The sequence below is a fragment of the Quercus suber genome, unplaced genomic scaffold (assembly GCF_002906115.3).
Source record: "Quercus suber isolate HL8 unplaced genomic scaffold, Cork oak 2.0 scaffold_79, whole genome shotgun sequence".
In the NCBI taxonomy this organism is placed as follows: domain Eukaryota; kingdom Viridiplantae; phylum Streptophyta; class Magnoliopsida; order Fagales; family Fagaceae; genus Quercus; species Quercus suber.
Window position 1 is genome coordinate 979,240 of NW_027069544.1, and position 27,748 is coordinate 1,006,987.

The 27,748-nt window shown below is 31.4% G+C and overlaps 1 protein-coding gene across 1 annotated transcript; it reads right to left on the bottom strand.

Annotated features, from left to right (window-relative positions):
• Nucleotides 1-693: 693 nt before the first annotated feature.
• Nucleotides 694-23,767, bottom strand: LOC112004660 (palmitoyl-acyl carrier protein thioesterase, chloroplastic). The gene is made up of 4 exons (XM_065773743.1): nt 23,366-23,767; nt 23,027-23,160; nt 21,467-21,580; nt 694-718 (listed from the first exon to the last, which is right to left on the bottom strand). Exons 1-4 carry the CDS (start codon nt 23,765-23,767, stop codon nt 694-696), a joined length of 675 nt encoding a protein of 224 aa, XP_065629815.1.
• Nucleotides 23,768-27,748: the final 3,981 nt, after the last annotated feature.

Genomic DNA, 27,748 nt, shown 5'->3' on the forward strand with positions numbered 1-27,748 from the left:
CTACATATACCCTTCATAGATTGAGTGGTGATATAGTCTCATAAGACGGTATCCAACCAAATTTCTTGTTATCTCTTGATAGTCTCTATTACCATTTGTCTTAATGGGAGTAAGAGTGGCTATGCACAGTGGGCCTAAGCTGTTGAGGTCTTCCTATTAGGAAGAATTTTTTTCACTACTTGATTATCTACTATCTTGATTATTGTCTCTGCCTTTCTGATTACCTGCACTGCAAACCAGGGCCGGATATTCTGCCCCTACTTACAAGACTAAGCAACTGAAGAACAACCAGTTCCGGGCCACTGTGGAATTTAATGGGATGCAAATTATGGGTCAGCCTTGTAACAACAAGAAGAGTGCCGAAAAGGATGCTGCAGCTGAGGCTCTTCAGTGGCTTATGGGTGGTAACCAAGCAGGCCATGAGCATTTAAATCATATGTCAATGTTGCTAAAGAAAAGCAAGAAAGATCATAACTAAACTAATGTAGTCAGCTCTCCCATTAAGGGCTTTCGGGGAAGACAATATTACAATGATTGGTTTTTAGGAATTCCATATCACATGGAATGTAGTTATGTGACCATGTGGATCCAGACCCCCCTCTTCCGTCGAGGATAAGGAAAAAAACGAAAACATGAGGTAGTATTGTCGCTTTGAAAAACCAGCAAACTTGACTGTGTGACACGTCCATTCAGTCACAAGCAGTCAGGCTCAGGCATACTTCACCAACAAAGATCAGAGTAGAATTCAAGTTAAAACATTTTTCAGGTTGATTTATAATGTCGGGTCATCTGTTTCGGATCTTGAATCTACAGACAACTGAATAAAGTTTTGAGGGGGACTGCAGTTGACCTATTTTGTTGATTTCATGCTTTTTTGATTATACTAGGGACATTTGATGGTGACCATTAGAGTTGGTGCAAGACAGGCTTAGTGGGGGAGTTAGTACATAGCATCAATGGACAATATATACACATTGGAAGGAAGCGGTGATATATCATTATTACCCCTCGTTTTAAAAATCAGATATAATTGAGATTGTAATCACCTTATGTATATTACTATTATTTGAAAATAACCAGTAGGCTTGTATTTTGTAAGGGGTGATATAATTTTGCCTGCCTTGTGTTAATTATTTTTCCTTTGTTCAATTTCTTGTGTTGCTCTGATGTTAGAACAAAAGCTATGCATGTTCCCATTACATTATGTGTATAACTATAGCCACGTGAGCAAAAATTGTCAGATCCTGTGGTTGGGGTGAATTAATAATCTATCTTTCATTTGTTCAACGGGGATTTCTAGTTACTATGAACAAGTCTCTTTTTAATTTATTTATTTTTTCCCAATGTAGCTTGAATGTATAATTGTCTGATCCTGCTGAGTGCTGACTGCTGAGTTATAGGCTGTTCATTGCTGAAAATGGAGAATTACAAAAAAGGGTCTTTTCTTTTCTCTCTTTTTAGGGGGGTGGGAGGGAGTTTCTAGGAAACAGTGAAATTCGTTAAGAGGAAGCAGTGTAAGTACAGATACATCACCCTTCAAGACAATAGAAAAACACAAAGGGAACACAACATAGAGAAACTTCCACTATAGCTAAAGATAATGGCCCGCTAGGCGCTATGCCACATGATGATTGAGAACCATGAACTTAGAAATTTACAATAAAACCATGAACTTAGAATTGGACTAAGTTTGGCCAAAAATTACAACAAAATTTTCAAAAAATCAAAGGCTAATAGTAATGTCATCAATTAAATGTTTAAATTTCAAGTTTTTAAAGTCTAAAATTATGCATAAAAAAATTAGTTTATAGACTAAATAGTAAATAATATCTGAATGGTATGAAATTTGACAAGAATTTATAGTTAGATCTTCAAAATATATAGTAATATTAATTTTTTTAATGGGAGTTGAAGCACTTGTGCTCTATAATTATCCTTCTAAAGTCTAAAAAGGAAAAGAGAAAGAAAAAAAAAAGAAAAAAAAATGAAAGAGAGGATATTGGATAATTGTTTCTTTTTCTTCAAATTTATTAATTGAAAGGAAAGAGCGGAAGAAAGGTGTCATGTACTTTGATTCCAAGAAAGGTGTCATATACTTAAGAAACTGAAGCCTATCTCAAAAGAAGTAAAATAAATCAAACTTAGCACTATAGAATATAGATAGGGCTTGGCTTGTGCAACAATCTCCAACCTCAAATCTAAAGCTTCACTCCTGACAATATTTTTGGTTAGCCCCCAACCAGGGCCAACCTGCCCTTGACTTAGATATGAAAAATTGGAAAAATATTGGTCACATGCAACTGTTTTTTGTCTCTGTCACTTTCCTTTTATAGGCCTGGCAGCCTGGCAGCACGGGCTGCATAGCCCATTGGTAGGGTGGGCTTAGGAACGTTAAAATAAAATGATCTAGTTAATGTGTGCCTTAAGTCATTTATTTTTGAAAATATTTTCTCGAAAATTAAAAAAGTTGTCAATATTTTTTCAATTCCCAATAAAAATATTTTCAAAAATGAAAAATAACGTGTGCCGTAGAGCACATATTAACAAAATCCAAAATAAAGACAGTAACACAGGAGAAACTTACGGTGAAATTATTTATGACATGCATATTTAAGTTTAACCTCTGTGGCCTATTTCATCACTCATATGAAATGAATCTCTTTCCCAAGGGCACTTTTTGTCTTATAAGGAACAAATCTCATTAAAAATACCTTCTCCAAATCTAAGCTATCTAACCACCCGTTATACAATGCAACCATTTTTTAATATATCTTGAAGTTTGGGTTAATGCCAATCAGGTTCAAATTTTTTTAAAACTAATAAATTTGGTCCTTAAAGCCAACTTAGTCCCTAAATACTGTTAGGCTAGGTAGTCATTTTTCTCAATAGTATTTAGGGACTCAGTTGGTTTTAGCTTTTTAGGGACTAAATTCGTTAATTTTGAAAAGTTTTGGACTTGTTGGCATTAGCCCAAACTTCAAAGTTTTTTATTTCATAATGAACGAATGATATTTAGGATATTACAAATTTTATTACAAAATCCTTACAAATATGTTCATATATCATACAAAAATAATTAGACATTTTATTATGTTGTTAAAGTGAATTCATTACATTTATTGTCATAGATTGTAAGTCTTTTGTAAAAAAATTTGTAATAGTTTCAACATTTTTCTTTCCCAATAGATATCCTTACCACCATCCTCTTCCCTAAACTTATCCAATAGGGCTACTTAAAAGCCCTAAAATTGCTACATGTTCTAATATAAACAAAAATTATAAATTGATGCGAAAATGAATGTATTTAATATATATATATATATATATATATAAAATCTTAAATGTTTGAATAATTTTTTTGTAACTAGTGACACGTTTGTTTATAAAATTTATAGTATCTTTGATATCCCTTGATCCAATTTCTTACCCTAACCACAAAATAATGTTGATGAAGCTGTCTCTATAATATATATATATATATATATATAAGTATTTGTTTTTAAAATTCAAGACCAGCCTCGAAATGCGACATTGATTTGGCTGTCGGGGTATGCCTTAATTGATTAGATAAATAATGTTGAGAGCAAAAAATGGAATCTGACCATACGAGTATGAGACAGGTTGGGAAGGTCTGCCCCCGCCCCCCACCCCCCCCCATCTATGTCCTTTGATTCCTAAGAAAAAAAATTTGGACCTCATTAAATTAAATTAAATTAAAGGAAGATAACCAAGAATATTTAGTTTGATTGGAAAGTGTTTTTGAAAGATTGGCTAACTAAAGTAAAAAAAGGACCTTTTGACTAACAAAAGTGGAATATTGCTCATTATGCTCCTGTAAGATCTAATAATTGAGTGAAATCATAACAGCAACCCTTTTATATATAGGCTGATTAGGTTGATGTTAACGGTACTTAGGGCAATTATTAATTAATAACTTTAGAAAAATTTTGACACCACTTTTATAGAAAATATAAAAAACACATAAAAAATTAATTTTTTTAATTCTTTTCTCATAAAATGTTTCTAAAAATATTTCTTAAACTAATACCCTTTGGGAATTCGTTAACCTTTCCTTTAAATGTATAAATAATTTTTTTGATAATTATTATTTCAAGTTCATAATTATTATTTTTTTAATAAATATGATAAACTTTTAACTTATGACATTCACTTCATGATTTTTTTTAGAGAGTTTCAATCTATGGTATTAGCTACTAATAATAGCTCTTTATTATCAGACCAAGACATTAATCAATTTTTGGTATAAGTGGGGATTGAACTTTATATCTCTTATACATCTGCTTCATGATGATTGCTCTTTATCAGTAGGTCAAGACACTAATTGATTTTTTGGTGTAGGTGAAGTTTGAATCCCAGATCTATTATTTGACGACAAGAAATATTATTAGTTTTTTTTTTTTTTTTGGGTGGGGGAACAGTAAAAACTTTATTAAAACCACCAATTTCATAGATTATTACTTCAACACGTCTCTCTTATACGGTGTTTTCATAGAAAAGCATCCCCCCCCCCCCCCCCCCAAAAACAAAACAAAAAACACACATATATATATATATATATCTCATTTGTGCCCCACCCAAAAGAGAAAATGAATGGTGACTGTGAAACAACAAATTGAGAATTGAACTCCTAATCATTTTTTAGGTTCTTTTATTTNAATCAAACTTAGCACTATAGAATATAGATAGGGCTTGGCTTGTGCAACAATCTCCAACCTCAAATCTAAAGCTTCACTCCTGACAATATTTTTGGTTAGCCCCCAACCAGGGCCAACCTGCCCTTGACTTAGATATGAAAAATTGGAAAAATATTGGTCACATGCAACTGTTTTTTGTCTCTGTCACTTTCCTTTTATAGGCCTGGCAGCCTGGCAGCACGGGCTGCATAGCCCATTGGTAGGGTGGGCTTAGGAACGTTAAAATAAAATGATCTAGTTAATGTGTGCCTTAAGTCATTTATTTTTGAAAATATTTTCTCGAAAATTAAAAAAGTTGTCAATATTTTTTCAATTCCCAATAAAAATATTTTCAAAAATGAAAAATAACGTGTGCCGTAGAGCACATATTAACAAAATCCAAAATAAAGACAGTAACACAGGAGAAACTTACGGTGAAATTATTTATGACATGCATATTTAAGTTTAACCTCTGTGGCCTATTTCATCACTCATATGAAATGAATCTCTTTCCCAAGGGCACTTTTTGTCTTATAAGGAACAAATCTCATTAAAAATACCTTCTCCAAATCTAAGCTATCTAACCACCCGTTATACAATGCAACCATTTTTTAATATATCTTGAAGTTTGGGTTAATGCCAATCAGGTTCAAATTTTTTTAAAACTAATAAATTTGGTCCTTAAAGCCAACTTAGTCCCTAAATACTGTTAGGCTAGGTAGTCATTTTTCTCAATAGTATTTAGGGACTCAGTTGGTTTTAGCTTTTTAGGGACTAAATTCGTTAATTTTGAAAAGTTTTGGACTTGTTGGCATTAGCCCAAACTTCAAAGTTTTTTATTTCATAATGAACGAATGATATTTAGGATATTACAAATTTTATTACAAAATCCTTACAAATATGTTCATATATCATACAAAAATAATTAGACATTTTATTATGTTGTTAAAGTGAATTCATTACATTTATTGTCATAGATTGTAAGTCTTTTGTAAAAAAATTTGTAATAGTTTCAACATTTTTCTTTCCCAATAGATATCCTTACCACCATCCTCTTCCCTAAACTTATCCAATAGGGCTACTTAAAAGCCCTAAAATTGCTACATGTTCTAATATAAACAAAAATTATAAATTGATGCGAAAATGAATGTATTTAATATATATATATATATATATATATAAAATCTTAAATGTTTGAATAATTTTTTTGTAACTAGTGACACGTTTGTTTATAAAATTTATAGTATCTTTGATATCCCTTGATCCAATTTCTTACCCTAACCACAAAATAATGTTGATGAAGCTGTCTCTATAATATATATATATATATATATATAAGTATTTGTTTTTAAAATTCAAGACCAGCCTCGAAATGCGACATTGATTTGGCTGTCGGGGTATGCCTTAATTGATTAGATAAATAATGTTGAGAGCAAAAAATGGAATCTGACCATACGAGTATGAGACAGGTTGGGAAGGTCTGCCCCCGCCCCCCACCCCCCCCCATCTATGTCCTTTGATTCCTAAGAAAAAAAATTTGGACCTCATTAAATTAAATTAAATTAAAGGAATTGCTGGGTATTAGAGAGGAAAATTTTTAAGTCAGATCTGAGTGCAAATGTGTTATTGTCTCTAAAACTTTAAGATCCTCACAACAAGTCACAACAAGTCACAACAAGTACTTTATCTCTCTCTCTTTGTTTTTTAAGGTCTACAACAAGTGCTAGAAAGACCCAATTAAATGTGAGACCCCCCAAAAGCATGTGATTTTTTTTTTTTGGCAATTTTCGTCGTCATGCTGTGTGGTTGTCTTGCCTAACTTTGGGGCCAGACTAGTTGAGTTCGAATTGACCAAAGTTAAGTGCCTATATATATTCAATTTGAAGTTGACAGTGTGTTAGGGGACCCCTTTTGTTTTATAGAGTTTTTAAGTGTGTGGATTATATGCAAAGGGAGGTTTTCCCTTTGGGCCACATTGTTGGATCACAGGTTTGTGAATCCCGTGACAAATTTTAAAGTCTGAAAAGGAAAATATATTTTTGGGTCATCTCTGTTGGAAGTATAAAACCTATAAAGAGGGCATGTGGGGAGCTTGTCAGCGTAGGAAAATATATGATATATAACGTACTCCATATTTGATTTAACAGCTTAGTCTATTTATAATGGAGACCAAAATTTCTGATTCACAGGTTTTATTGTTGGTGAACTTTGATATGAGTATTAGCTTAGTTATTGAAAATTTGATTTAAACAATTAACCCTTTTAAGGGTGTGTTTGTATAAAGTATAAAATGTTGCAAAATAATGGGTTTTGGTTTAAAATGAGCGTTTGTAAAAAAGTTATAAAGAATTGCTATTGCGAAACGGATTTTTGAGTTTTCAAACTCACTTTTAAACTCTCAAAACGTCAACTAAACAGATCCTAAATATATTAGGTTTGTAATGTGCCTTTGTGTAATACCTCTCTCTCTCTCTCTTTTTTTCTTTTTTTTTTCATTATGTGTGTGTTTGTTTATATATATATAAAGCATTTTCAATTTGACCAAGTTTATTTTAATACTCATTTAATCATCTATACATATAATAATAATCATTTTTCAAAATTATTGATAATATAACAAAAATCACATACATATCACGCTATTAAATTCTTTAGGTTTTACCAATAAATACTAATAAAAATTTAACTATCACAAATCTAATACTCTTAAATTAATTATTCACTTTGGAAGATCAAAAAGATATTTGTAAAAACTATATGTGTGTGGATGGAATGGAAAACATGGGTCATATAATTCTGCGAAAAGCTATCTTTTTTTCTTTTTTTCATTCTCAAAAAAAAAAAAAAAAAAAAAAAAAGCTACCTTTTTTTCTGGATGAATTTCTGCAAAAAGTTTTCTCAATGAAAAATAAAAACGAATCATATTCACAAAAAGGAACCAAAAACAAAAAGATTGGAAGAATTAATTTGTACTAGTCTACTCGCTTTTCAATAGATTTATGATAATTTGGACGCGCTTTTTGAACACTGAAAAATGGTCGCCACCTTTATGCATAATGGAATGCCCTCCCTTTTTAGGCTTTGTACCTAATAGCAATACCTATTCCGTAAGTCAATATAACTCATTACCCTCTTCCATTATTCGAGGCTCTCTCCTTCTCTCTATCTCTATCTCTATCTAGCTAACACCTTCATAGCTAGACTTGGTACACAATTATTGCCAAATGGTACTAAAATACTAATCCCTCTCCTTTCTACTTTTTAACCAAGTTCAACCCTGAAATGAGGAGTACTAGGCACCAATGGTGGGGGCCAATTTGTCTCTCTGGTTCACTGCTTGTGTTATTAATGGCTATTTGGCACCAGGTATTTGGCATGTGGGCAACGTCATGTTAACAACAACAATGATACAATATAAAAAATAATTAAGAGGGTTTTTATTTTCTAGAAGATTCATTTATTTTTTCAAAATTTCTTCTATGTTTTACTGAAACTTAAATTTGAAAATATTTGGATAAAATCTGAAGGGATGATTATTAATTACACTTATCATATCTACTTAATTGTTAATATAAAATATTTTATTATTCACATACATACATATATATATATATATATATATATTTTATAATGACAAATAAACTATTAAAAATAGAAAAGTAAAACAACAAAGGTTTACATAAAAGTTTCTTTAATGTATCTTTTGGCTCAGCCTGCACTAAAACTTTACATGTGTCTCCATCTCAGATATGCATAACAACTTTGTCCTTCTTTCAATATGTAAGTCAAATTTCACTCTCATAAAAATAAGAACATTGTCAATTTATTCTTTTCTACTCTCTTTTTATATATATATATATATATATTAACTATGGAGAATTAAAAAGATTGTCAAAACAATTAATTAATTTTTTATTTTTTCATAAAATTTTTTTAAAATAATTTATTAATATATACTCTAAGAATACACGTTAGGTTATATATATATATATATATATATACTTTCCCACCAGAGAAAATTTACAGCTAATCCAGAATTCAATCATAAATGCAAGGTCAAGATGATAGTAGTAGTACAAGTATCTGCCACATTTTGGCGACTCACATTTGGAATAGTACGGAATCAGAGGCCCAAAAGGGACGTGTCAATCAGGACACTGACTTAATATGAGATGATGAGATCCCTAACACACTCTCCCACCCCCCAAATATATATATATAAAATAATTTATTTATGTTGTAGTGTAAGAGTTCCGCAGTGAAAATCTCCCATACAAATAATTAAAAAATTAACTTAGTATTTATTTATTTATTAAATAATAATTAATATTGAAGGACCACAAACAGTCAGTGAGTCAAGCAACAAGTATTTCATTCTTTTTTTTGGTACGAACATTAACTATGTGTCTTGGAGTTTGGTAGGGCCACTCTTTAAAAGCATGTACCATTTTTTTTTTCTTTTTATTACTTTCAAATTTTTTACTATTATTTATTAGAACATCTTCAATGTTGTTGAGAACAAATCCTAAAAAAAAAAAAAAAATCCTCTTTATATAATATCGTTTTCATTTGAATGCTATTTCATTTTCAATCCTAGTGAGCTGTAACACATTGAGATAACATTTTCTTTTATATGTTTTGTCTCTTGTTGGTTTCAAAATACAAAAACAAGGGTGCATGCCAACTTATTTACCATCCCAACCTTATGTTCACTTTAAGTCCAATTCATTGTTAAATGGCATATTCTCTTCATATTTATTATTAATGCAACATTACAAACCAATTGGATGCCATTAGTAACAATAGAAATCATTATAAATTTGTGTGTTCTAGTCAGCTTAATTAAAAAATCTTCTTGTCATCGAATAAGATTTTTAGGGCTCAAAGCACGTCCACATAAAAAAATCATTTAGTGTCTTAGCCTGATGATAAAAAACAATTTTCATGAAACTAATGTCATATGTTTAAAATTATATCACATCTCATACATTTAATATATTGTAAAATATTATAAAAAAAAAAACTCAAATTTTATACCATTTATAGATAACAAGATTCTTTTTTATTTGGATGTCAAATAACAGTTTTCTTGACCTATAAACATCATGATTCTTGTTAATTATGACATGCATGAGAAAAACATATAACTTACGAGTAAGTTTGACAAAAAACTTGGTTAATAAAAATATAATGGGAGAAGAACATTGACCAAAATTAGCTTTTGACTAATGTTACACTATTTAATGACTTTGTATTAAATTAATATTTTGTAAATCTTATGCGTTTTGTCGACATTATATATATATATATATATTAAATTTTGGATTAATTGATTATTGTCTTATTTTATAAAAAATGAATCAATTGATTATTGTTTACTATCAAATCCATAAAAACCATACATTAAATTTAGAGTATTTTACAATAATAAAGAAAATTAATTTGAACAATTTATCAAGGAAGTGATCATTAATCTTCATTTTTCTTTATAATTAATAAAAGCATGATGGGTACGGTGAAAACATATAATTTAACCGTTGATTGATTATATTGGGTGATGTAATATTCATATATGTGTATGTGTTTGTATCAAATTACATAATACAAAACATTCAATTAGTCTAAAGTCTATGAATATAGCATTTTTCATAATTGTTGACATAACTTTCGGTGCATAATAAAAATTGTATCAATAATAAATTCAAGTAAAAGTGATATTACTTTGATTACAACTATTTATATCAAAAGTAATATTATTCCAATTACAATTATCTATATATCATATTACATGGATAAACAACTTATGCAAGAAAAGTATAAAAACTAGTATGTCTATGCTCCATACTCCATAGTCCATAGCATTACTCTAGTGAGTATTGGCTACCTAACTGGGCTCTCTTTCTCGGCCATAATAGCACTGATAATATGGGGTCCTGTTTCATGTGGATATGTAGGATTCTCTTCCCCACTTGAAGTCCATAATAATTTTGATGACTATAAATGAGAAAAAGAAAAAGAGAAAAAAGAAAAAATCAAAGAACTGTTGGTAGAATAATCGAGGCAGAGGAATATTACTTTGAGTTGTTCCACATCAAAACCTCAGCAATCATTATGAAAAGGGCTCCACTTCAGCCAACCTCTTTACTTAGCTCATTTATAAGGGCCTTTGTGTTTTATGTCATGTCAACGTTAGCTACTAGGATTGCAACCGCTGCATTATAATGCATTTGCACACGGGAGAGATCGGTTCACTTTGATTGTTTTCAAGTTTTAGTTTCAAGAACTGACTCCACATGCTGAGGGCTTGGCCCCAAAAACGGAAAACAGTGATTCGAAATTCAAATCACAAGGGCTATATATGATGAAAGGATTTCATACATGATGCATCTAATACAGGCATTTATTATATCTCTTATCATGTATGAACTCCATTATTAAAGCATCGATATCATGAGAGTGATGCTACATTACTATATATGATAAATGTGACACAGATATAACATGTGTCCAAAAATTATCATGTGCCACTTTTGTGTCATGTCAAGTGTATTGAAGTACTAAAACTGAAACTTCACTCCATTTACCAAGGATACTAAGAGCTAAGGTCATTTTGGATGGCTAAACTTTGATGGAGTAATGCTTAGAGGAAACAATTTTTTTGGCATTGGGGTATTTGTATGAGATCCTCAAGGAAATGTATAGAATAGCAAGTGAGAGAACTTCCATGGGGGTAATACTGAGGATGCAAAAGCACTAGCAGCTGTAAGAGACATGGTTTGCCATAGAAATCAGTGTGTAAGATATCATCATTGAAGGGGATGCTACAACCATGATCTTTTTTGAGAAAAACTGCAACCATGATTTTGACAATTAGATTGGTAAGACTAATATCCAACAGATCCAAGGTCATTTGATTGAAGATGCCAAAGATGAGGCCAGACACCTCATAAATGATGTGGCTGTACATTATTTGATTTGAAAATAACATCTTAATTGTGAAATATAATAGACAAAATGAAGAGAATTTATATAGAGAGGCTCTTACTTCCACCTATAAAGGTTTTAATTGTACCGGAAAAGGTTTTGTTAAAATTGTAAATGTTCTAACCTTAGGAGAAAAAAACTTATTCGGTGGAAATTTGGATTGAAGAAGCACCCATGTTCATTGTAAAATAGGACACTCTCTTACATATTCGGCAATGAAATTTAAACTATCGCAGTATAAAAAATAAAAGATTACCGCATTTATTATAATAAAGAACAAACTTTGGCTCTAAACATAAATTTTTTTTTTTTGCTAAATGGCTCCAAACATAATTGAAGTTATCTTTTCAATCCCGTTATATGACAATTTATAAAATTATTCATGTGTATTTTTAAACAAGCCACATGATTCTTAAAAAAAAAAATCATATCACTAAAACTACATATAGATTATCTTTTTAATCACCATTTTATAGGTTGAAATAAAATAGCTCCAAACATATTTGTGCTAAAGTTTTCCTTATTAAAAAAAAAAAGTCATATCATATACTTCCAACAAAAATAAAAGTTGTGGGTTAGTGATCAGGATCTTATGGAGTAAGATCCTCTTCTGCTGAATCAAATATAAATCTTCTCTACCACCTTTTGTGTTCCATCAATCACAATTTGCTATGTGTTTCAATTTTTTCCATTGTAAATCTTAGTCATTTTATGATGATGCCAAAATCGTCAGTTGGATCACTCGTCCAATCCGGAGCTTTAGACGATCTTGTAGGACCTACAAGATAAAGAGAGTTGATCGAAGAGACCACCAGGTTGTGCCTGGTGGAGGAGCCTCCGATGCTTAAGTTAGTATCAACCCATATTTTTCATATTTAGATGGTGTTTTGTAGTAGCTTTTGACGTACCTTCACAAGTGAGACGAACTGTCCCTTTTATAGGTGATTTGAATAACTATTATACATAATTGGAGGTGATTATTACCCATGTATAACAGTCATCGTATTGATGGGCGTTTAAGACTGATGAGTAATGGTCGCCATTAATATGTTGAATGTGCTTGAACGGTTACATCTTTTGGTCTACTAATGATGCAAGGTTGTCCATATTAATGGACGACCTTAATGATTTTTAGGACTCATTAGTTGCCCCCCCATTCCCAAGTCTGATTTTGCTTTATGCTGGTCAGGCTTAGGGAATGTTCTTGACTTGTTTAGATTCAGGCTTCTTTATCTTCAACTACTTTCTTCTTCAAGAACGGTAGTATTTTTGTGAAGACTTCTTAGTATCTGCCTTTTGAAGGTCTTTTTGGATGTTCGAGGGATCATAGCTTGGTCTTGAAAGTGAGCAAATTTCTTTGGACGGTCATTTTTTATCACTGCTGAAGAATAAACTAATTTCTTTGGACGACCATTTTTTATCACTGCTGAAGCGTAAGGTGATTTCTTTGGACGACCATTTTTTATCACTACTGAAGAGCAAGGTGATTTCTTTGGACGTACATTTTTTATCACTTCGATGCTTTTTCTTCTATTCATTTTCTGGTTGTCACATTTGATATTCTTGATTTGCATTTGACTTGCATTTGTGTAAGAATCCTTGTCTGCTTACACTCGTCTAAGGGTATTTAGTCACTTAGCCACTTTTGGATGACTTACATCCAGTTACGGAGCTTCGTCATTTAGGCTTTGTCAGTGATTTACATCCGTCTTGGCAGAATCTTATCACTTAGCCATTTTTTTTGGTAACTTACATCCATTTAAGGAATCTTGTCACTTAGGCTTCGTTAGTGATTTAAATCTGTCTTGGCAGAATCTTATCACTTTTTTTTGGTGACTTACATCTATTTAAGAAATCTTGTCACTTAGGCTTCGTTAGTGATTTACATCCGTCTTGGCGGAATCTTGTCACTTTTTTTTAGTGACTTACATCCATTTAAAGAATCTTGTCACTTAGGTTTCGTCAGTGATTTACATCCGTCTTGGCGGAATCTTATCACTTAGCCATTTTTTGGTGACTTACATCCATTTAAGGAATCTTGTCACTTGTTGCTGGAAATATTCCTTGACGCTACGTCATTTTGGACCTTCTTGAGGCTATGTTGATATCCGCATTAAGTAGCACATGCACTTGCCAAGACTTGTTTAAACAAGAATTTTAGAACAATTCATATATAAATAATAAGTTACCAATAGCCTAGGTGGACATTTTTCTTATTTCCTTGTAATCCTAGAATTTTACCTCTTTTGTGATCTGTCTAGTAATGCATACATTTTTGCATGAAACCTTACTAGGTGTAAATTTTTATAGACGAATATAAAAGAGACAAAGATAAATGTGTTATCTTAAATGACGATATTATATTGTCACATACCTCGATCTTTTTATTACTGAGATTTTCTTGACAAGCTCTTCCCTTTTTAAGATGACGAGCTCTTCCCTTTTCAAGATTTTTTTTTTTTTTTTTTTAAGCTCAAGATGATACTTCATGTCTAAGGCCTAGACCTCTTTTGCTTCAATTTTTTGAAGGCGTAAAAACTAGGCCACGTTTTTGCCCCCACTCAAACATGAAAAGTACAATTCTCGTTTGTTGACGACTAGAGGAATGGTCTATCACGATTGAAACTTTTTTTTTTTTTGGCGTGCTTTGATGACTATGGTCATTGCCATTTGTAATAGCAATTTCCTCTTCCTTCTTCTTTAATTGTACACTTAAGTCACTTCAATAGTGCTAGTTGCATGACAATGTACAAATGTGCAATTGCATGCTATACAAGACAAAGTGCATTCTATATGAATCATAGAGAAGTATAAGAATTGAAGCTATTTAACTATATGCTTCTTTAAACTGGTCTTTGTTAGGTACTTGCACCGTATATGATTTTTAAAGCAATTTAAGAAGATTTTGGTGAGTTGATGGAGATAGCGGAAATTTATTGAGACTTAAATTCATGAGCATATTGTGAACACAATCATCTAGCATTTTAAATGTAGGAAACTTAATAGAACTTCTCAAATTCATGACGATGAAACATATGCTACTAAAACTATAGTCATATTGATTGTGATAATTGTAACAATTTTATAGCAATATTTTCAACATGTTCTACATACATATTTATAATAATCATGCAAGCTAGATATTTATTTAGTTTCAATAGAATGATCTCATGGATAAAAAAGAAAGAAAGAAATGAGTTACCTCAATAGAAGACCTTAAATCTCAATACCATTTTGTATATACCTTGGTCTTTTTATTGTTGTAGTCTTCTTGATGAACTCTTCATCATTGAACTCTTACTTATAGAGCTCTTCTTTGTTAGATTTATACAACCCATAATTTACAGGAGTTAAAGTCGGCATTTGTGATGTAGATGGAATTTTCACAACTTTTAGCTATATCTCTATTTTCTTTTTAAGGGTTTCTCTTTGTCAAATTATGACATTCCCTTAGAAAATTTGGAACATCCGTTTTTTGCATATCTGAAACTAGTAATCTAGCAAACCTCTTATAGGTTTACATATTATACAAAATTTTGGGTGAATTGATATAGCTTACATCCAAACATTATCATTTCATGTAAGAGTATAGAAACTTAGTGAGAATTAAAGTCACTCTTAATGCCATGCAATTGAATAGAATTGTCTTATTTTATGTATGAAGCACATGCTCTATAGGCAATTCAGCCATTTCCACTTTTTTCTTGGTTTTGGCGATAGCAGAATAATAAAAGAAATGGATGGACTTAAGATCATTTGATCGGCTAGAGATCAAAAGTCTAAAATAGGTCACACTAGCTAGAGCAGATATTACTAGTCAGGTCTTTTAACTTTAGCAAGAAATTTTTTAGCCTTTTGTGTCAATTGTGCATGTTTGTACTAATCTTGTAATTTAGCAATTTGTCTTTCCAACAATCGTTTCCATAACTATTACCCTATTCTCGTGCAACTAAATAACACTTGGCAAAGTGTTTAAACTTCTGAAAGAGTGTTGGAATTCAATGTGTTTAATGACATTTGCCATTATGATAAACAGTCATCATATTTATCATAGTAAACAATTATGATCTTATTTTAAACTTATAGCTAGGTTTTTATTTGGGAATAATGATATTTGTCATTATGCCTAAAACTTGACTTCAAACGATATTGCAAATACTTAAAGAGCTAAAAGGAAAAAAAAAATTTTAAATCTGACCGTAAGGCTCAAGAACTGGGCACCATTGTTGCTGTATTTTGTTCAAGCTATTTGAAGATGTAGATATATCCAGAGAGTTTGCCCCCGTTCAAACATGAAAGGTACATTCGCTGGCAAGAAAACCTCTACAACATTCTCAACAGTTGTGCCTACGCCATGACCTTTTTCTACCGGATGATTCTTCTTATGTCGAGCCTTTTGTTGATCCATTTTGTCAAGCTTTACTAGGCTCATTTTGCTCAAAAAATACTAACAAATTAATAATCTCGATTATTCTCAAATGATGAGCTTAATATAGAGTACATGTCATTCCATTTAATAGAATCATGTGGAAATAATTTGATACTATTTAGTATTTAGAGACAGTAAGCTCTGCTCTTATATCATATATGTGAGTAAGTACTTACTCTGGTGATGTCACTAGTGCGAGCATAAAATAAAAACATTGTACCTGTATAGCCGCTTTTATTGAATCATACATGTGGATTGTGACACCGTGAGAGTCCCACATTTTTCCCTTTGAATTCTCGAAGGCATGATTAGGTATAGATGGAACCATTTAAATTCTTCATTCTAAACACCAAAGCAACATATATTTATACATGGAAAAGTTTGAATAGTAAATTTTGTTCCTGCTATTGTGGAACATTTTAAGATTCAAAATTTCATAATATTTTGAAAATGAGTTATGCTTAACTATTGCAGTAATTTTGGAAGGACTGAATTTTATAATTCTTTGGCTCTTTCAACCTCAGTCCCACCTTGCATTCACTTTGAAAATTATTCTATGTGCAAGGCCGAATATGCCATTCATGCATTTTATTCCTAAAGGTTTCTTTTAAATCTTTTCAGAATTGTTCCTTGAAAAACATAGTTTCATTAACCAACTGACGGACTAATAACTCATGCATAACTGACGGTAGAGCATTCTAACCATGTTATGCATTTTCTACTATACTTTCACCACCAATAAATACACATATAAATTTGGGGGATGGCCTTATGTTGTGGATTTATTACCCGTGAATATCAACCAAGATATTATCAGGGTACCATTTATTTTTCTTCATATTCCTCAATTTCAATACCCCCCTATTTGAGAAAATTTAAAATGAAAAACATGCCACATAAAATTCTCAATTATTTAAAGGCACATGAACTCTTCTCAATATAAGGTTCTTCAATATAGAAACACCATAGTTGGAGGGGTTCATAAAAATTTATGAGATTTAAAATTTTCACATAAACACTTTTTTTTTAAAAAAAAAAAAAATTTAAAGTACAATAGTGTTTATAAATACTCACTAAAGAGTACATAGAAAAGACTGTTTTTAGAGAAATGACTTAACCCTTTTTTTTTTATCCTTTTTTTTTTTTTTTTTTTAAAATGGGAATGACTTAAGTCATTCATTCTCTAATAATGTTGAGCATATCATATATATTTTTATATATACGTGGTAGATGGAGCCTTATCATTAAAAATTCACATTTCAATTATCACCAGACCATCTAACATATGGTGTAGAGTAAAAATAATGTTTACATGCAATTAAAGAATTTATTATGGCATTCAACACTAATTACTCCAGCATATACACATTCAAAAATGTTTGACAAATAAAGGCTCAATGAACACGTTGCAATCAATTTAAAAAGTAAAACGGTTTATGCCACAAATGAAAATTAAATTAATTTCAAAATCTTCCATTTGAGTGACCATTGACCATTTAATCAATTAAAATATTATAATTAAATAAAGAGTCTAATTTACTCTTGAACCTTATGTCCAACATAAACTCTTTAAGCAACATCTTATATAAGATAACAATATAGCATGGCATATATTATTCATGCAACCTTTTTGACTAACGATAGATCATCCATACGGCTTTATAACAACCCAAAAAATTCATTGTGATACATACAAATATGTATCAAAAGAAATTATATGTCATGCATAAAATTCTGACATATGACCTCAATTATATTATTATATATATACACATATTTAGGCCATAGCAAAAGTTTTAGGTGTTTGCTTATTAAATTTTATTCATATATGTTATTAATATATTGAATAAAATAAGAGATACTTTACCGCATACTCATAATTTCTTGCCTCTTTGATTGCCTTTCATTTGAGGGTTTGTTGAAATTTTCGCCATCGAACTCGAAGTCTAAAAAGTTGAATCTCCACGAAATTGTTATTCCATAGCCACGATTCCATTTGCCATCATAAACAATGTATTAATACATATATAACCAATGAATTCAAAGAAAAAACTAGAAAGGTTTTATTCATGGACAAGAAATATAAATGTAGTGAAGAGATAATCATTGAGTCTCATCCCATGAGGTAATCTAGATTGAACCGAGTGAACCCTTTGTTATAGGAGGAGCTAGATGACTAATCGCTTCCCACAGACGGCGCCAAACTGATGATGCCAAAATCGTCAGTTGGATCACTCGTCCAATCCGGAGCTTTAGACGATCTTGTAGGACCTGCAAGATAAAGAGAGTTGATCGAAGAGACCACCAGGTTGTGCCTGGTGGAGGAGCCTCCGATGCTTAAGTTAGTATCAATCCATATTTTTCATATTTAGATGGTGTTTTGTAGTAGCTTTTGACGTACCTTCACAAGTGAGATGAACTGTCCCTTTTATAGGTGATTTGGATAACTGTTATACATAATTGGAGGTGATTATTACCCATATATAACAGTCATCGTATTGATGGGCGTTTAAGACCGATGAGTAATGGTCGCCATTAATATGTTGAATGTGCTTGAATGGTTACATCTTTTGGTCTACTAATGATGCAAGGTTGTCCCTATTAATGGACGACCTTAATGATTTTTAGGACTCATCATTTTATAAGGAAAATTAAATCAATACATGATAAGTTGTCATTGGTGGAATATAAAGTAAAACATAAAAGCTCATCAAAAAAAAAAGAAAAAAAGGTAGAACATAAAAGTGGTATAGAGGATTTGTATTCTTATTAAATCATTCAATTCTCTCTTGTTTTTATTTAGATGCAAAATACATGGCATTTAAAAGCCAAATAAATATCACTACACACCTTTGGCGTGATGGTCACTCCACAAGTACAAAGTTCATGTGGGGTGTGGGGTGTGGGGGACAAGGGCTGTGATTCAAATCTCTAGGAGGAAACTCTATACACATATACATTTAAATTAAGTTAAAGTAGAATTTCTATCTTATACAAAACAAAAGTCAAATAAATGTCACACATCTTGCTAAAAATGGAAGGAAATTGTATGGGATCATTCCCCAGGATTAAGATCCCGTGCAATACTCGTTACTTAATACCTCTCAATGGATGAGATTGAGAGTTAAAAAATTAATTTTAAATCTCAACTTTTGGATCAAAAAAGTCTTAAACTTTTTATCCTTTTAAAATTTTCAAATTTAAGAGTTGAGATTATAAATTAATTTTTAAGAGAAATGATATGTCTACAACATTTTTACAACAAATCCTAAGTGGCAGGTTGTTACTAATTGTTATTGTTGGGGCAAAAAAGTAATCTTAGTGTTAGTTTTAAATTTGAACTAATAACAACTAACCATCTGTGATTTGTTGTAAAAATGTTGTAAAATTATTATGGACGTAGCATCTCTCTATTTTTAACCCTCAATCTCAACCATGGAAATGGATATTGCATGGGATCCAACTCCTTCATAACTCTTGTTACTAATTACAAAATGTTAAAAAAAAAAAAAATTGGGGTACACTACAAAGTCATTGAACCTTGAGGCTATGGCTCGATTCATAGAGGTGCACATGTGAATCCCTTGCTTAACTCTCATTTTATTTGGTCTATGTGAAGTTAAAGTATCAAATGTGTGGGGGAAATTTTGCATCTGTGCAACTAAAATATAAGTATGTGGCCCAAATTTTGTAGGAGAGAAAGATCGAAGCAAAAAAAAAAAAAAAAAAAAAAACTTATGAATATGTTATTTTATTGAATTCAACCAAGTAACATGTTTTTATTTTTCACAAGAATCAAGTAACCTTAACAAATAAATAAATTTTGATCTATATAATCTACATATTGTTTGATACATAAAATGACATGTGAGGGTAGTCAATACACATCTACAATATGATATTTTCTCACTTGATTTGATATGTATTGCGTATAGTACGATCTTATCTTATAGAAGTCGCACAAGCAATAGGCCTCTTTGTGTATATATGTATTTAAATTTATTAATTATTATTTTTTTAATTAAGAATGATTAAAAAGAAAAAAGAAATTAGAAGTAGAAAAAGGTAATTTAGGTTGGAGGAAAATCCGGGAATCCGCATAACAAAAAGGAATCAAATGGGGGAAAAAAGAGTAAAATAAATAAATAAATAAAATGCTGGTTGCAAAAAGAGGAGATCCTGAAGGGTAGTTTAGGGAAAAAGAAAAACAGACAGTCCCGTCGTTTTAACGTCTTTATCTCTTGTCCATCCTTCATATATATCGAGGGAAACCGTGTCCCCCTCTCTCACTAAATTAAAATAAAAATAAAATAAAAACACACAAACACACACCTCTTCAAATCTATCTTTGACCGTCGTACTCTTTCTTTTCTCTCAGCTATTAATTTCTTCATCATCAAATATCCAGACTGCCTTTTCGCCGCTGCTACTGTTTGCACAGTCTCTCTCTGTCTCTCTATTTCTCTTGCTCACAACTCACAGAATCTCTCTCTCTTTTGCTCTCTCTCTCACTCACTTTTTTTTTTTTTTTTTATCTTTGTTTCTTCTTCACATTCACTCACTCGTTCTAAATATTATAAAGGTTTTTTCTTCTTCTTCTTTCTTCGATTCGAATTCGTTTTTCGAAGAGTTCTTAACAAACAAACTCTCTCTGATCCGACGGCCGCGATCGCCTCTCCTCTCCAATCGTACGCCTAGGGCTCCCTCTTCTTCTCTCTCTCAACGTAAGTATTTCCTCTCTCTCTCTCTCTCTCTCTCTCGCTCAATCATTTCGCTACTCTCTCTCTTTCTCTGTGAATATAAAATATACACAAACACGTGTATACACACACACACAAACAGACACACATCACGTATGTATAAAAATATATATATATATATTTGTATATGTATATATTTGTGTGTATATGTATGGATGTGACGGTTACGGAATTCTTTCGTTTCCGTTTTTCGAAATCTGTATTTCACTGTTCATGTTTCTCTGTACGTAATTGATTTCGTATTTCTGTGTTTTTTTACTTTTGCTTTCTTTTTTAAATAATAATTATTATTATACGTTTCGTTCATGAAGTTTGATTTTCAATAAATTGACTATTTTTAATTTAAAATAAAAAATTTAATGTTTGTTTCTGATCACATGCAATGATTCAATTTTCGAATTTTATATGTTTATCTATCTTCAAAGTTCAATTTGAATTTCATTTCATTTCGGATTGGAGATTTAGTTTTTTGTGTATATATATAGTTTATATATATATATATATATTCAGTTTTTAAATTTTTTTTTAAAAAAAATAGTTTCAATGATATGACCATTACTTAGGAATTAAGGATAAATGGAGCTGTCATGAAGAAATACCTGGTGGCACGTGCAAAAACATGGCCGGTGGCTTGGCTTCTGACAAGCCAATCTCGTCGCATTCCATTTTTCTCTGATGCTCCAACCCATGTATCAATTTCCACTACCTCTCCCCTGCAGGCAGAAAAGTGCCATATGAACTTTTGTGCTATGATTAGGGTTCATGCTAGAAATAACCCTAGTTTATAGTTAGAAACTAATTTATCAACTAAGAAATTTGTATATAGTATTTTGGTCTATAATCTATAACGAAGATAAATGGTTAGGGGTTTGCTCCAGAAATATACTTGTTTATGTTTGTAATTTTAAAAAACGAGGTAAACTCAAACCTATGTTGATATATTACTATTAAACAAGTCAAGCTCAAATATAATGATTTATTCACAAGTGAAAAAGTTCTAGGGTATGAGACTTGATTTAAGTATATCTAATATTATATTTTTATATGTATTCATATATAAAAATATATTCATATAGACTTGAAATTGAATTATACAAGTTAATGTTTTCAAAAAAATTATACAAGTTAATAAAAAAGTTCAAAAGACATCAATTTTTTATTTATAATTTATTGGTAATATAAGTTTGTAGTATAAAAAATTATATATAATTTATAGCAATCCTAAGATTGGTGAATATAATTTTTATAAGTTAATAAACAAAAATCATTCTACAAAATTAGCTTAAATAATATCATTTTAACAATAATATGGTTATTAGTATAGATTTGTAAAGGTTTAAAAAAATTGTAGTTGTAGTGTTTATTATATCTGGATAAAGATGAATTAAATTAAATCATGATTAATCTCAAACATATTCAATAAATTAATATAAAAAAACTAAACATGAATATATAATATAATTCGGTAATAAACTCAAATTCGGCCATGTTCGACCAACCCTAAACTTTTAATAGTTGGTTTAGCTCGTATGCAGCAGTGTTACCAAGTTTTGAAGTGGGAGAAAGTAGTTTACGTTATAAAGAAACGAGATGCAGATAATTATACTTTGGACAACGTACTAAACAACAGCGTACATATAATTGAAAAGGGTGGGAAAAAAGAGGAGAGAAAAATGACATAGGGTGTGCTTATTTTGCTGAAAGTAAAAACCTATTGCTGAAAGTACTGTAGATAAAGGTAAAAGTTAGTTGAAATAGTACAGTGGAGTTTATAAATAGTAGCAAAAATAAACTGAATAGTAAAATAATTTTAATTTTCCATCCCAATTCAAACACACACAGTGTCCGTTTGGCAAGATTAATTTTGCCAGCTTATTTTACTATTCAGCTTATTTTTGCTACTATTCAGCTTATTTTTGCTACTATTCATGAGCTTCACTGCACTTTTTGATACTATTTATGGGTCTTATTGTACTATTTCATCTAGCTTTTACCTTTATCTACAGTACTTTTAGTAAAAAGTTTTCAGTTTCAGCAAAAATAAGCGGATTATAAACAGATCCATAGTCAGAAAGTTTAGAGGTTGTCAATCAAGGGCCTTGAGCCATTTAAATATGTAGATCATCGAAAGGTAAAGGAGGATAATATATAGGACTAACCAAAGTGGATAGTGATCCACTTGAACTTGCATCCTTGAGACAACCCATATAAGATTGTTCCTCACCATTCCGTGTGTGGCACCAAATCCATTGCTCAAGAGACCAGACATCCATACATGATTTAATGCTGTTTCCTGGATATGCAACCATATCAAAAAAAAAAAAAAATGATAACACTTAAAGAATATAATTACTTATCACTTGCTATATGAGACTTTAATATATCACCTATCATAAAAAAAGTGATTCAAATACTTATTTATTTTGCTGTTGAAGTGATTCAAATATAATCTTCTTTCATATTTTTGTGCATGTGTGATTGAAAATGGATGATTGAACAATTAAGTTCTTTTTGATTCTCAACTGAAGAAGGTTGAGGATGCTCTCAAGAGTTGCAGTTTTATCAGGACCAACTTCATAGGACCTTATGACAACAGTCTGCCTGTACCCAACACCTCCTTCGATGATGAGCCCTTGGGGATGAGGATCCACAGATCGCTTCTTTGTTGGAATATTTTGGCGAAGCTCTTCTGTGGTGATGCTATTTCGGTTAACAGAAGTAAATGAAATATTGTATGTGCTTGCAACTCCAGCAGGTTGGCTCAGTGTATCAGGCTTCATAGAGGACATACTAGAAGTTCCATTAATTCTTATGTTGTTTAGATTTTGCTTGTTTTGGTCATGGCTATCTCTATTGGAAGATGCCCTTATAAAATAGGATGGAAATGAGAAAGTAGCCATTGTTTTCTCATGTAAATGGGATAAAGGTTGGAACAGAGAAATGGGCAATGAAATAGCTTTATAGATTCAAGGCTTGTGTGTGTTAAATAAAGGACAAAATTTAGAGAAATTTGTCATAGAGCTGTAAGCATTAAAAAGGCCTTGTGTGTGTGCTGAAGGGAGGTAGTTTTGATGTCATAAAATTATATAGTGGTGAAACTAAAATCCTTGGGCTGATCGACAGGCAAGTAGGAAAAAAGGGTATATGTTTTTTTGTCACTTCTAAATATAAGAAATACATTGTGAGGGAATTATTGTGGCTTTACATTTGCATTTCTTGGATTTTTCAAATAGGCCAAGCTTTGTATGCATGCAGCTTTGATTTATAGTAACAACCAAAAGTGCACAGCCTTCAATTCTCTCTCTCCCCATCTTCTGGTAGACATTAGACAACAAATGGAATGGTTCTTTGACCAATTAAGCAGGAGGAACACCCCCCCCCCCCCCCCTCTTTCTTTTGCATGCTTGAGACAGCATTGGTCTTACTGTCCATTGTTTAATTTGTTGGAACAATATATACTTAAAAAAAAAAAAAAAAAAAAAAAAAAAAAAAAAAAAAAAAACACTAACTGATATTTTTTAGATCATATAAATGAGAGTTATGAGACCAACAATAGTATGAGATGAAGTGTGTATACATGAATGCCACTGCTATTATAAAAACGCATGGGAGGTGAATTTGTAGGGTTACAGTCTTATCTTATGTGAATTAAGAAATTCAATAAATAATTTTAACAATATTAAAAAAAAATCATATAACCAAAATTACTAAGTTATAAAAAAAATAGATCAATAATACACAAGAACACAAAAATTAAGGTGTCAACCATTTCTCAAACAAAAAACATAAATGTCCTAATGTGATATGTTCATTATTAGAAATTAGGTTACAAATCCCTCTCAAGTTTATAGCTAACTTGAAATCTATATCAAATACAATAATTTTAACTCTTAATTAGGATTTAATATTATCATGCCCCAAATTGATTGAATATTGATTTTATTTTTGGAGAATCGATTAAATATTGAACTGAATTAGGTGAGTGTATGTTTTGTGGATGTGTGTTGAGTCCTGTATCAGGCATATACTGGGCTAATTTAGGCTTTATAAACAACCATAAAGAGTCTTACTTATGACTATGCTAGTCCTTTTGGAGTATAGTACAGATGTGGTTAAAGCTTAATTCTGTTGTGCGGATATGTGATGATTTTCACATCCAATATATACTAAGTCGATTTGGGTTTTATAAATTACAATAAGCCTTAATTGTGTTTAGACTAATCATTTTAGGGTACAGTGCTGATTCTTTACTTTTTCTTGGGTCAGTACAAGATCCTTTATGTTTATGTTCTAATAACCTATATATATCATTTTTTTTTCTCTCTTGGCAGTTGCAGATCCTTTATTATGTTCTAAAAACCTATATAGATCATTTTTTTCTCTTGGGAATTTGCAAGTGAAACTAATCTAAGAAGCAGCAAATGGGAACCCCTATCCCACATTTGTGAAGATCAATTTTGATGTAGCAATGAGAGAAGAAAAATCTTGCATTGCAACAGTGGGTAGAAACCACGAGAGAAATTCCTTTTTTTGAACTTTGAACTGTGTTAGGTTGAAGAATAAGAACCACTAATAGTTCGTTTGGGAGAAATGAAATAAATGAAAAAAAAATAATTTTAGATCAAGTTGAGCACGTACAGAACCCTTAGCAATATCAAAAGCAGTTGAGTTGGAACATAAGAATGTGATTTCTAAAGGGATGCATTGAAAGTGATTTTGCCCTTACATAATTCTTCTTTGCAGCCACGTTGATTAATTGAGCATCTCATTCTTAAAGCTAGAGAACTACTTAAAATCCATTTATGGCAAGTTTGTAATTCATACTTCTATTAGACAAGCTAATTTTGTGACCAACAATATTGCAATGCATGTGAACTCAATTGTGTAATTTGGAGGGATTTATCCCCAGCTTCCTAGTTTCATCATCATTTTTTCTTTGTCCTCTTGAGTAGATGGCAACTCTCTTACTTCTTTTCTTCCTTTCTGAAATGTATTGTTTATTTAGGTAAAAACAAAAGGTAAAGCCAAGTTGAGTATTCATAAGATTATAATTTTTTATTTTATTTTTTTAAAAAAAGAAGGAAGAAAGAAAGAAAAGAAAACAGAATCAAGGGGATGCAGTATGGTCTCAAAAATGGAATTAGGCCCCCTTAAAACGTAGTAAGACAAGCAGCAATTAGTTAAATATTATTCTTTTTTCTTTTCTTTACTTTTAGATTAAATGACACTTGATTCAACCAAAATTAATCATGCAAATTGTAAGCTAACATGTGCCGATGGTTTCCAAGACAGAAGAGGAAAACTAAAAACATTGTAATTCACGGTTTTTGAAATTTAGAGTCTTGCGCGTCAAGGCTGATGATTAAGGCCTTGTTTGGATTTTGCAAAATTGAGTTAACAAAACTGAGTTTTGTTAACTCATAACCCAAAATCTGTGGGGCCCACATATATAAACATTGTTTGGATGATTTTGGGTCAGTTCACTAGTTAACAAAATTGAGTTTTTTGAGATATGGGTTACCAATTTCAGAAACAGCCTAAGCATGTTTTCAAGTTATGGGTTTGTTAACTTCTATAATTTTTCAACACAATTGGGTCCCACAGCAGTGTGTAGTTCCATCACTGTAGGCTGAGAAGCTCCAAAAGATATTTTCTCATAACTTTCCCAACTATCCATGCTAGCTTGCACTTCATCTCACTTTCCCTTTTCCTTCTCCCAAACCCACATCACACTTCAACCACTAAAATAAGCTCCAGAAAACACCGATCAGTATAGGGCCGAGCTCCATCAGGTCAGCTCCGTTCACCAATTCCACTTTTCGGTGAGACCCAAATTCAGCTCCTCCATGTGTTTACATGCCTAAAAACTTTGAATTACTCTTTCCTTGATTTCAACCAAAACCCATCTTTGGAAACTCCTATTCCAAACCTTTCACAAATTAAACACCCATGGTTTAGAAACAAGTTTCAAACTTTTCCAAATAGGTTTGCACAAAAAACCTTTCTGTCTCCTTTATCTTTCTCTGCTTCCATTTATCAAAATTTATGTGTTCTTCTTCTTCCCCTATGTCATAATTGCTGCAAATAACACAAACTTGGTGTACAAGGGCTGTGCAGAACAAAATTTCACAGACCCAATTTACTCACAATAGAGGAGTTGGGGAGAATGGAGAGAGAAGCTGATGAGATTTTTTGTGGGAAGGGTGTGAAGAGGAGAGAGGTATAACATGCGGGTATTTATTTGGCCGTTGTAGAGCATAACAGTGCAATCAATGCTATGTGGGACTCGGACAGTGACAGAAAGTTGGGATTTAAATTTGAGTTAACTGTGAGAATAAGCTGCCAAACAAATATACGAGTGAGTTTTGAGTTTTATTGAGTTAGAGTTGTGAGATATTGGGATATGAGTTTGAGTGAGAAGATTTGAGTTATAAGTGTTGGGATATGAGTTATTGACAAGCCAAACAAGGCCTAATGTATTGTTGTCATTTCCACTCTTCCACCATCGCCACAAAATTACTTTGGGCTGTTTTTCTTCTTTTAATATTACTTTGAAATCTTTGTTCATTGGTTAGAAGTTAAAACTGTGTTCTCCTTATATAGGATACAAATTATAAACAAGTAGCAAATATACAATTGAGCCCATTCTGATATTCATTGGAAAACAAGTTTATTCAGTTGTCTTTATATGTTTTACATATCATTTTTTTACCAAATTCATGGATGTACAAGTTTACCAACCCCTCCCAAAGAATAAAGAGGTTACCAATACTTCATCATAACACATCATTTTTGCTAATAAAAATTGTATCCTACATCCAACAGTTATGCCAAATAGATACCTTCTTTTTTTTTTTTTCTTTTTTTTTTCTCCCTTTGAT

Excerpts from the sequence above, each read along its gene's own strand:
- LOC112004660 (XM_065773743.1), bottom strand. The coding sequence starts at position 23,767 with ATGGCTACTTTCTCATTTCCATCCTATTTTATAAGGGCATCTTCCAAT. Across the intron at positions 21,581-23,026 it reads GTGGATCACTATCCACTTTG|GGGAGAGGTAGTGGAAATTG; the intron begins GTTAGTCCTATA and ends TTCTGCCTGCAG. Across the intron at positions 719-21,466 it reads GTTTTTGCACGTGCCACCAG|TATGCCTGAGCCTGACTGCT; the intron begins GTATTTCTTCAT and ends TTGTTGGTGAAG.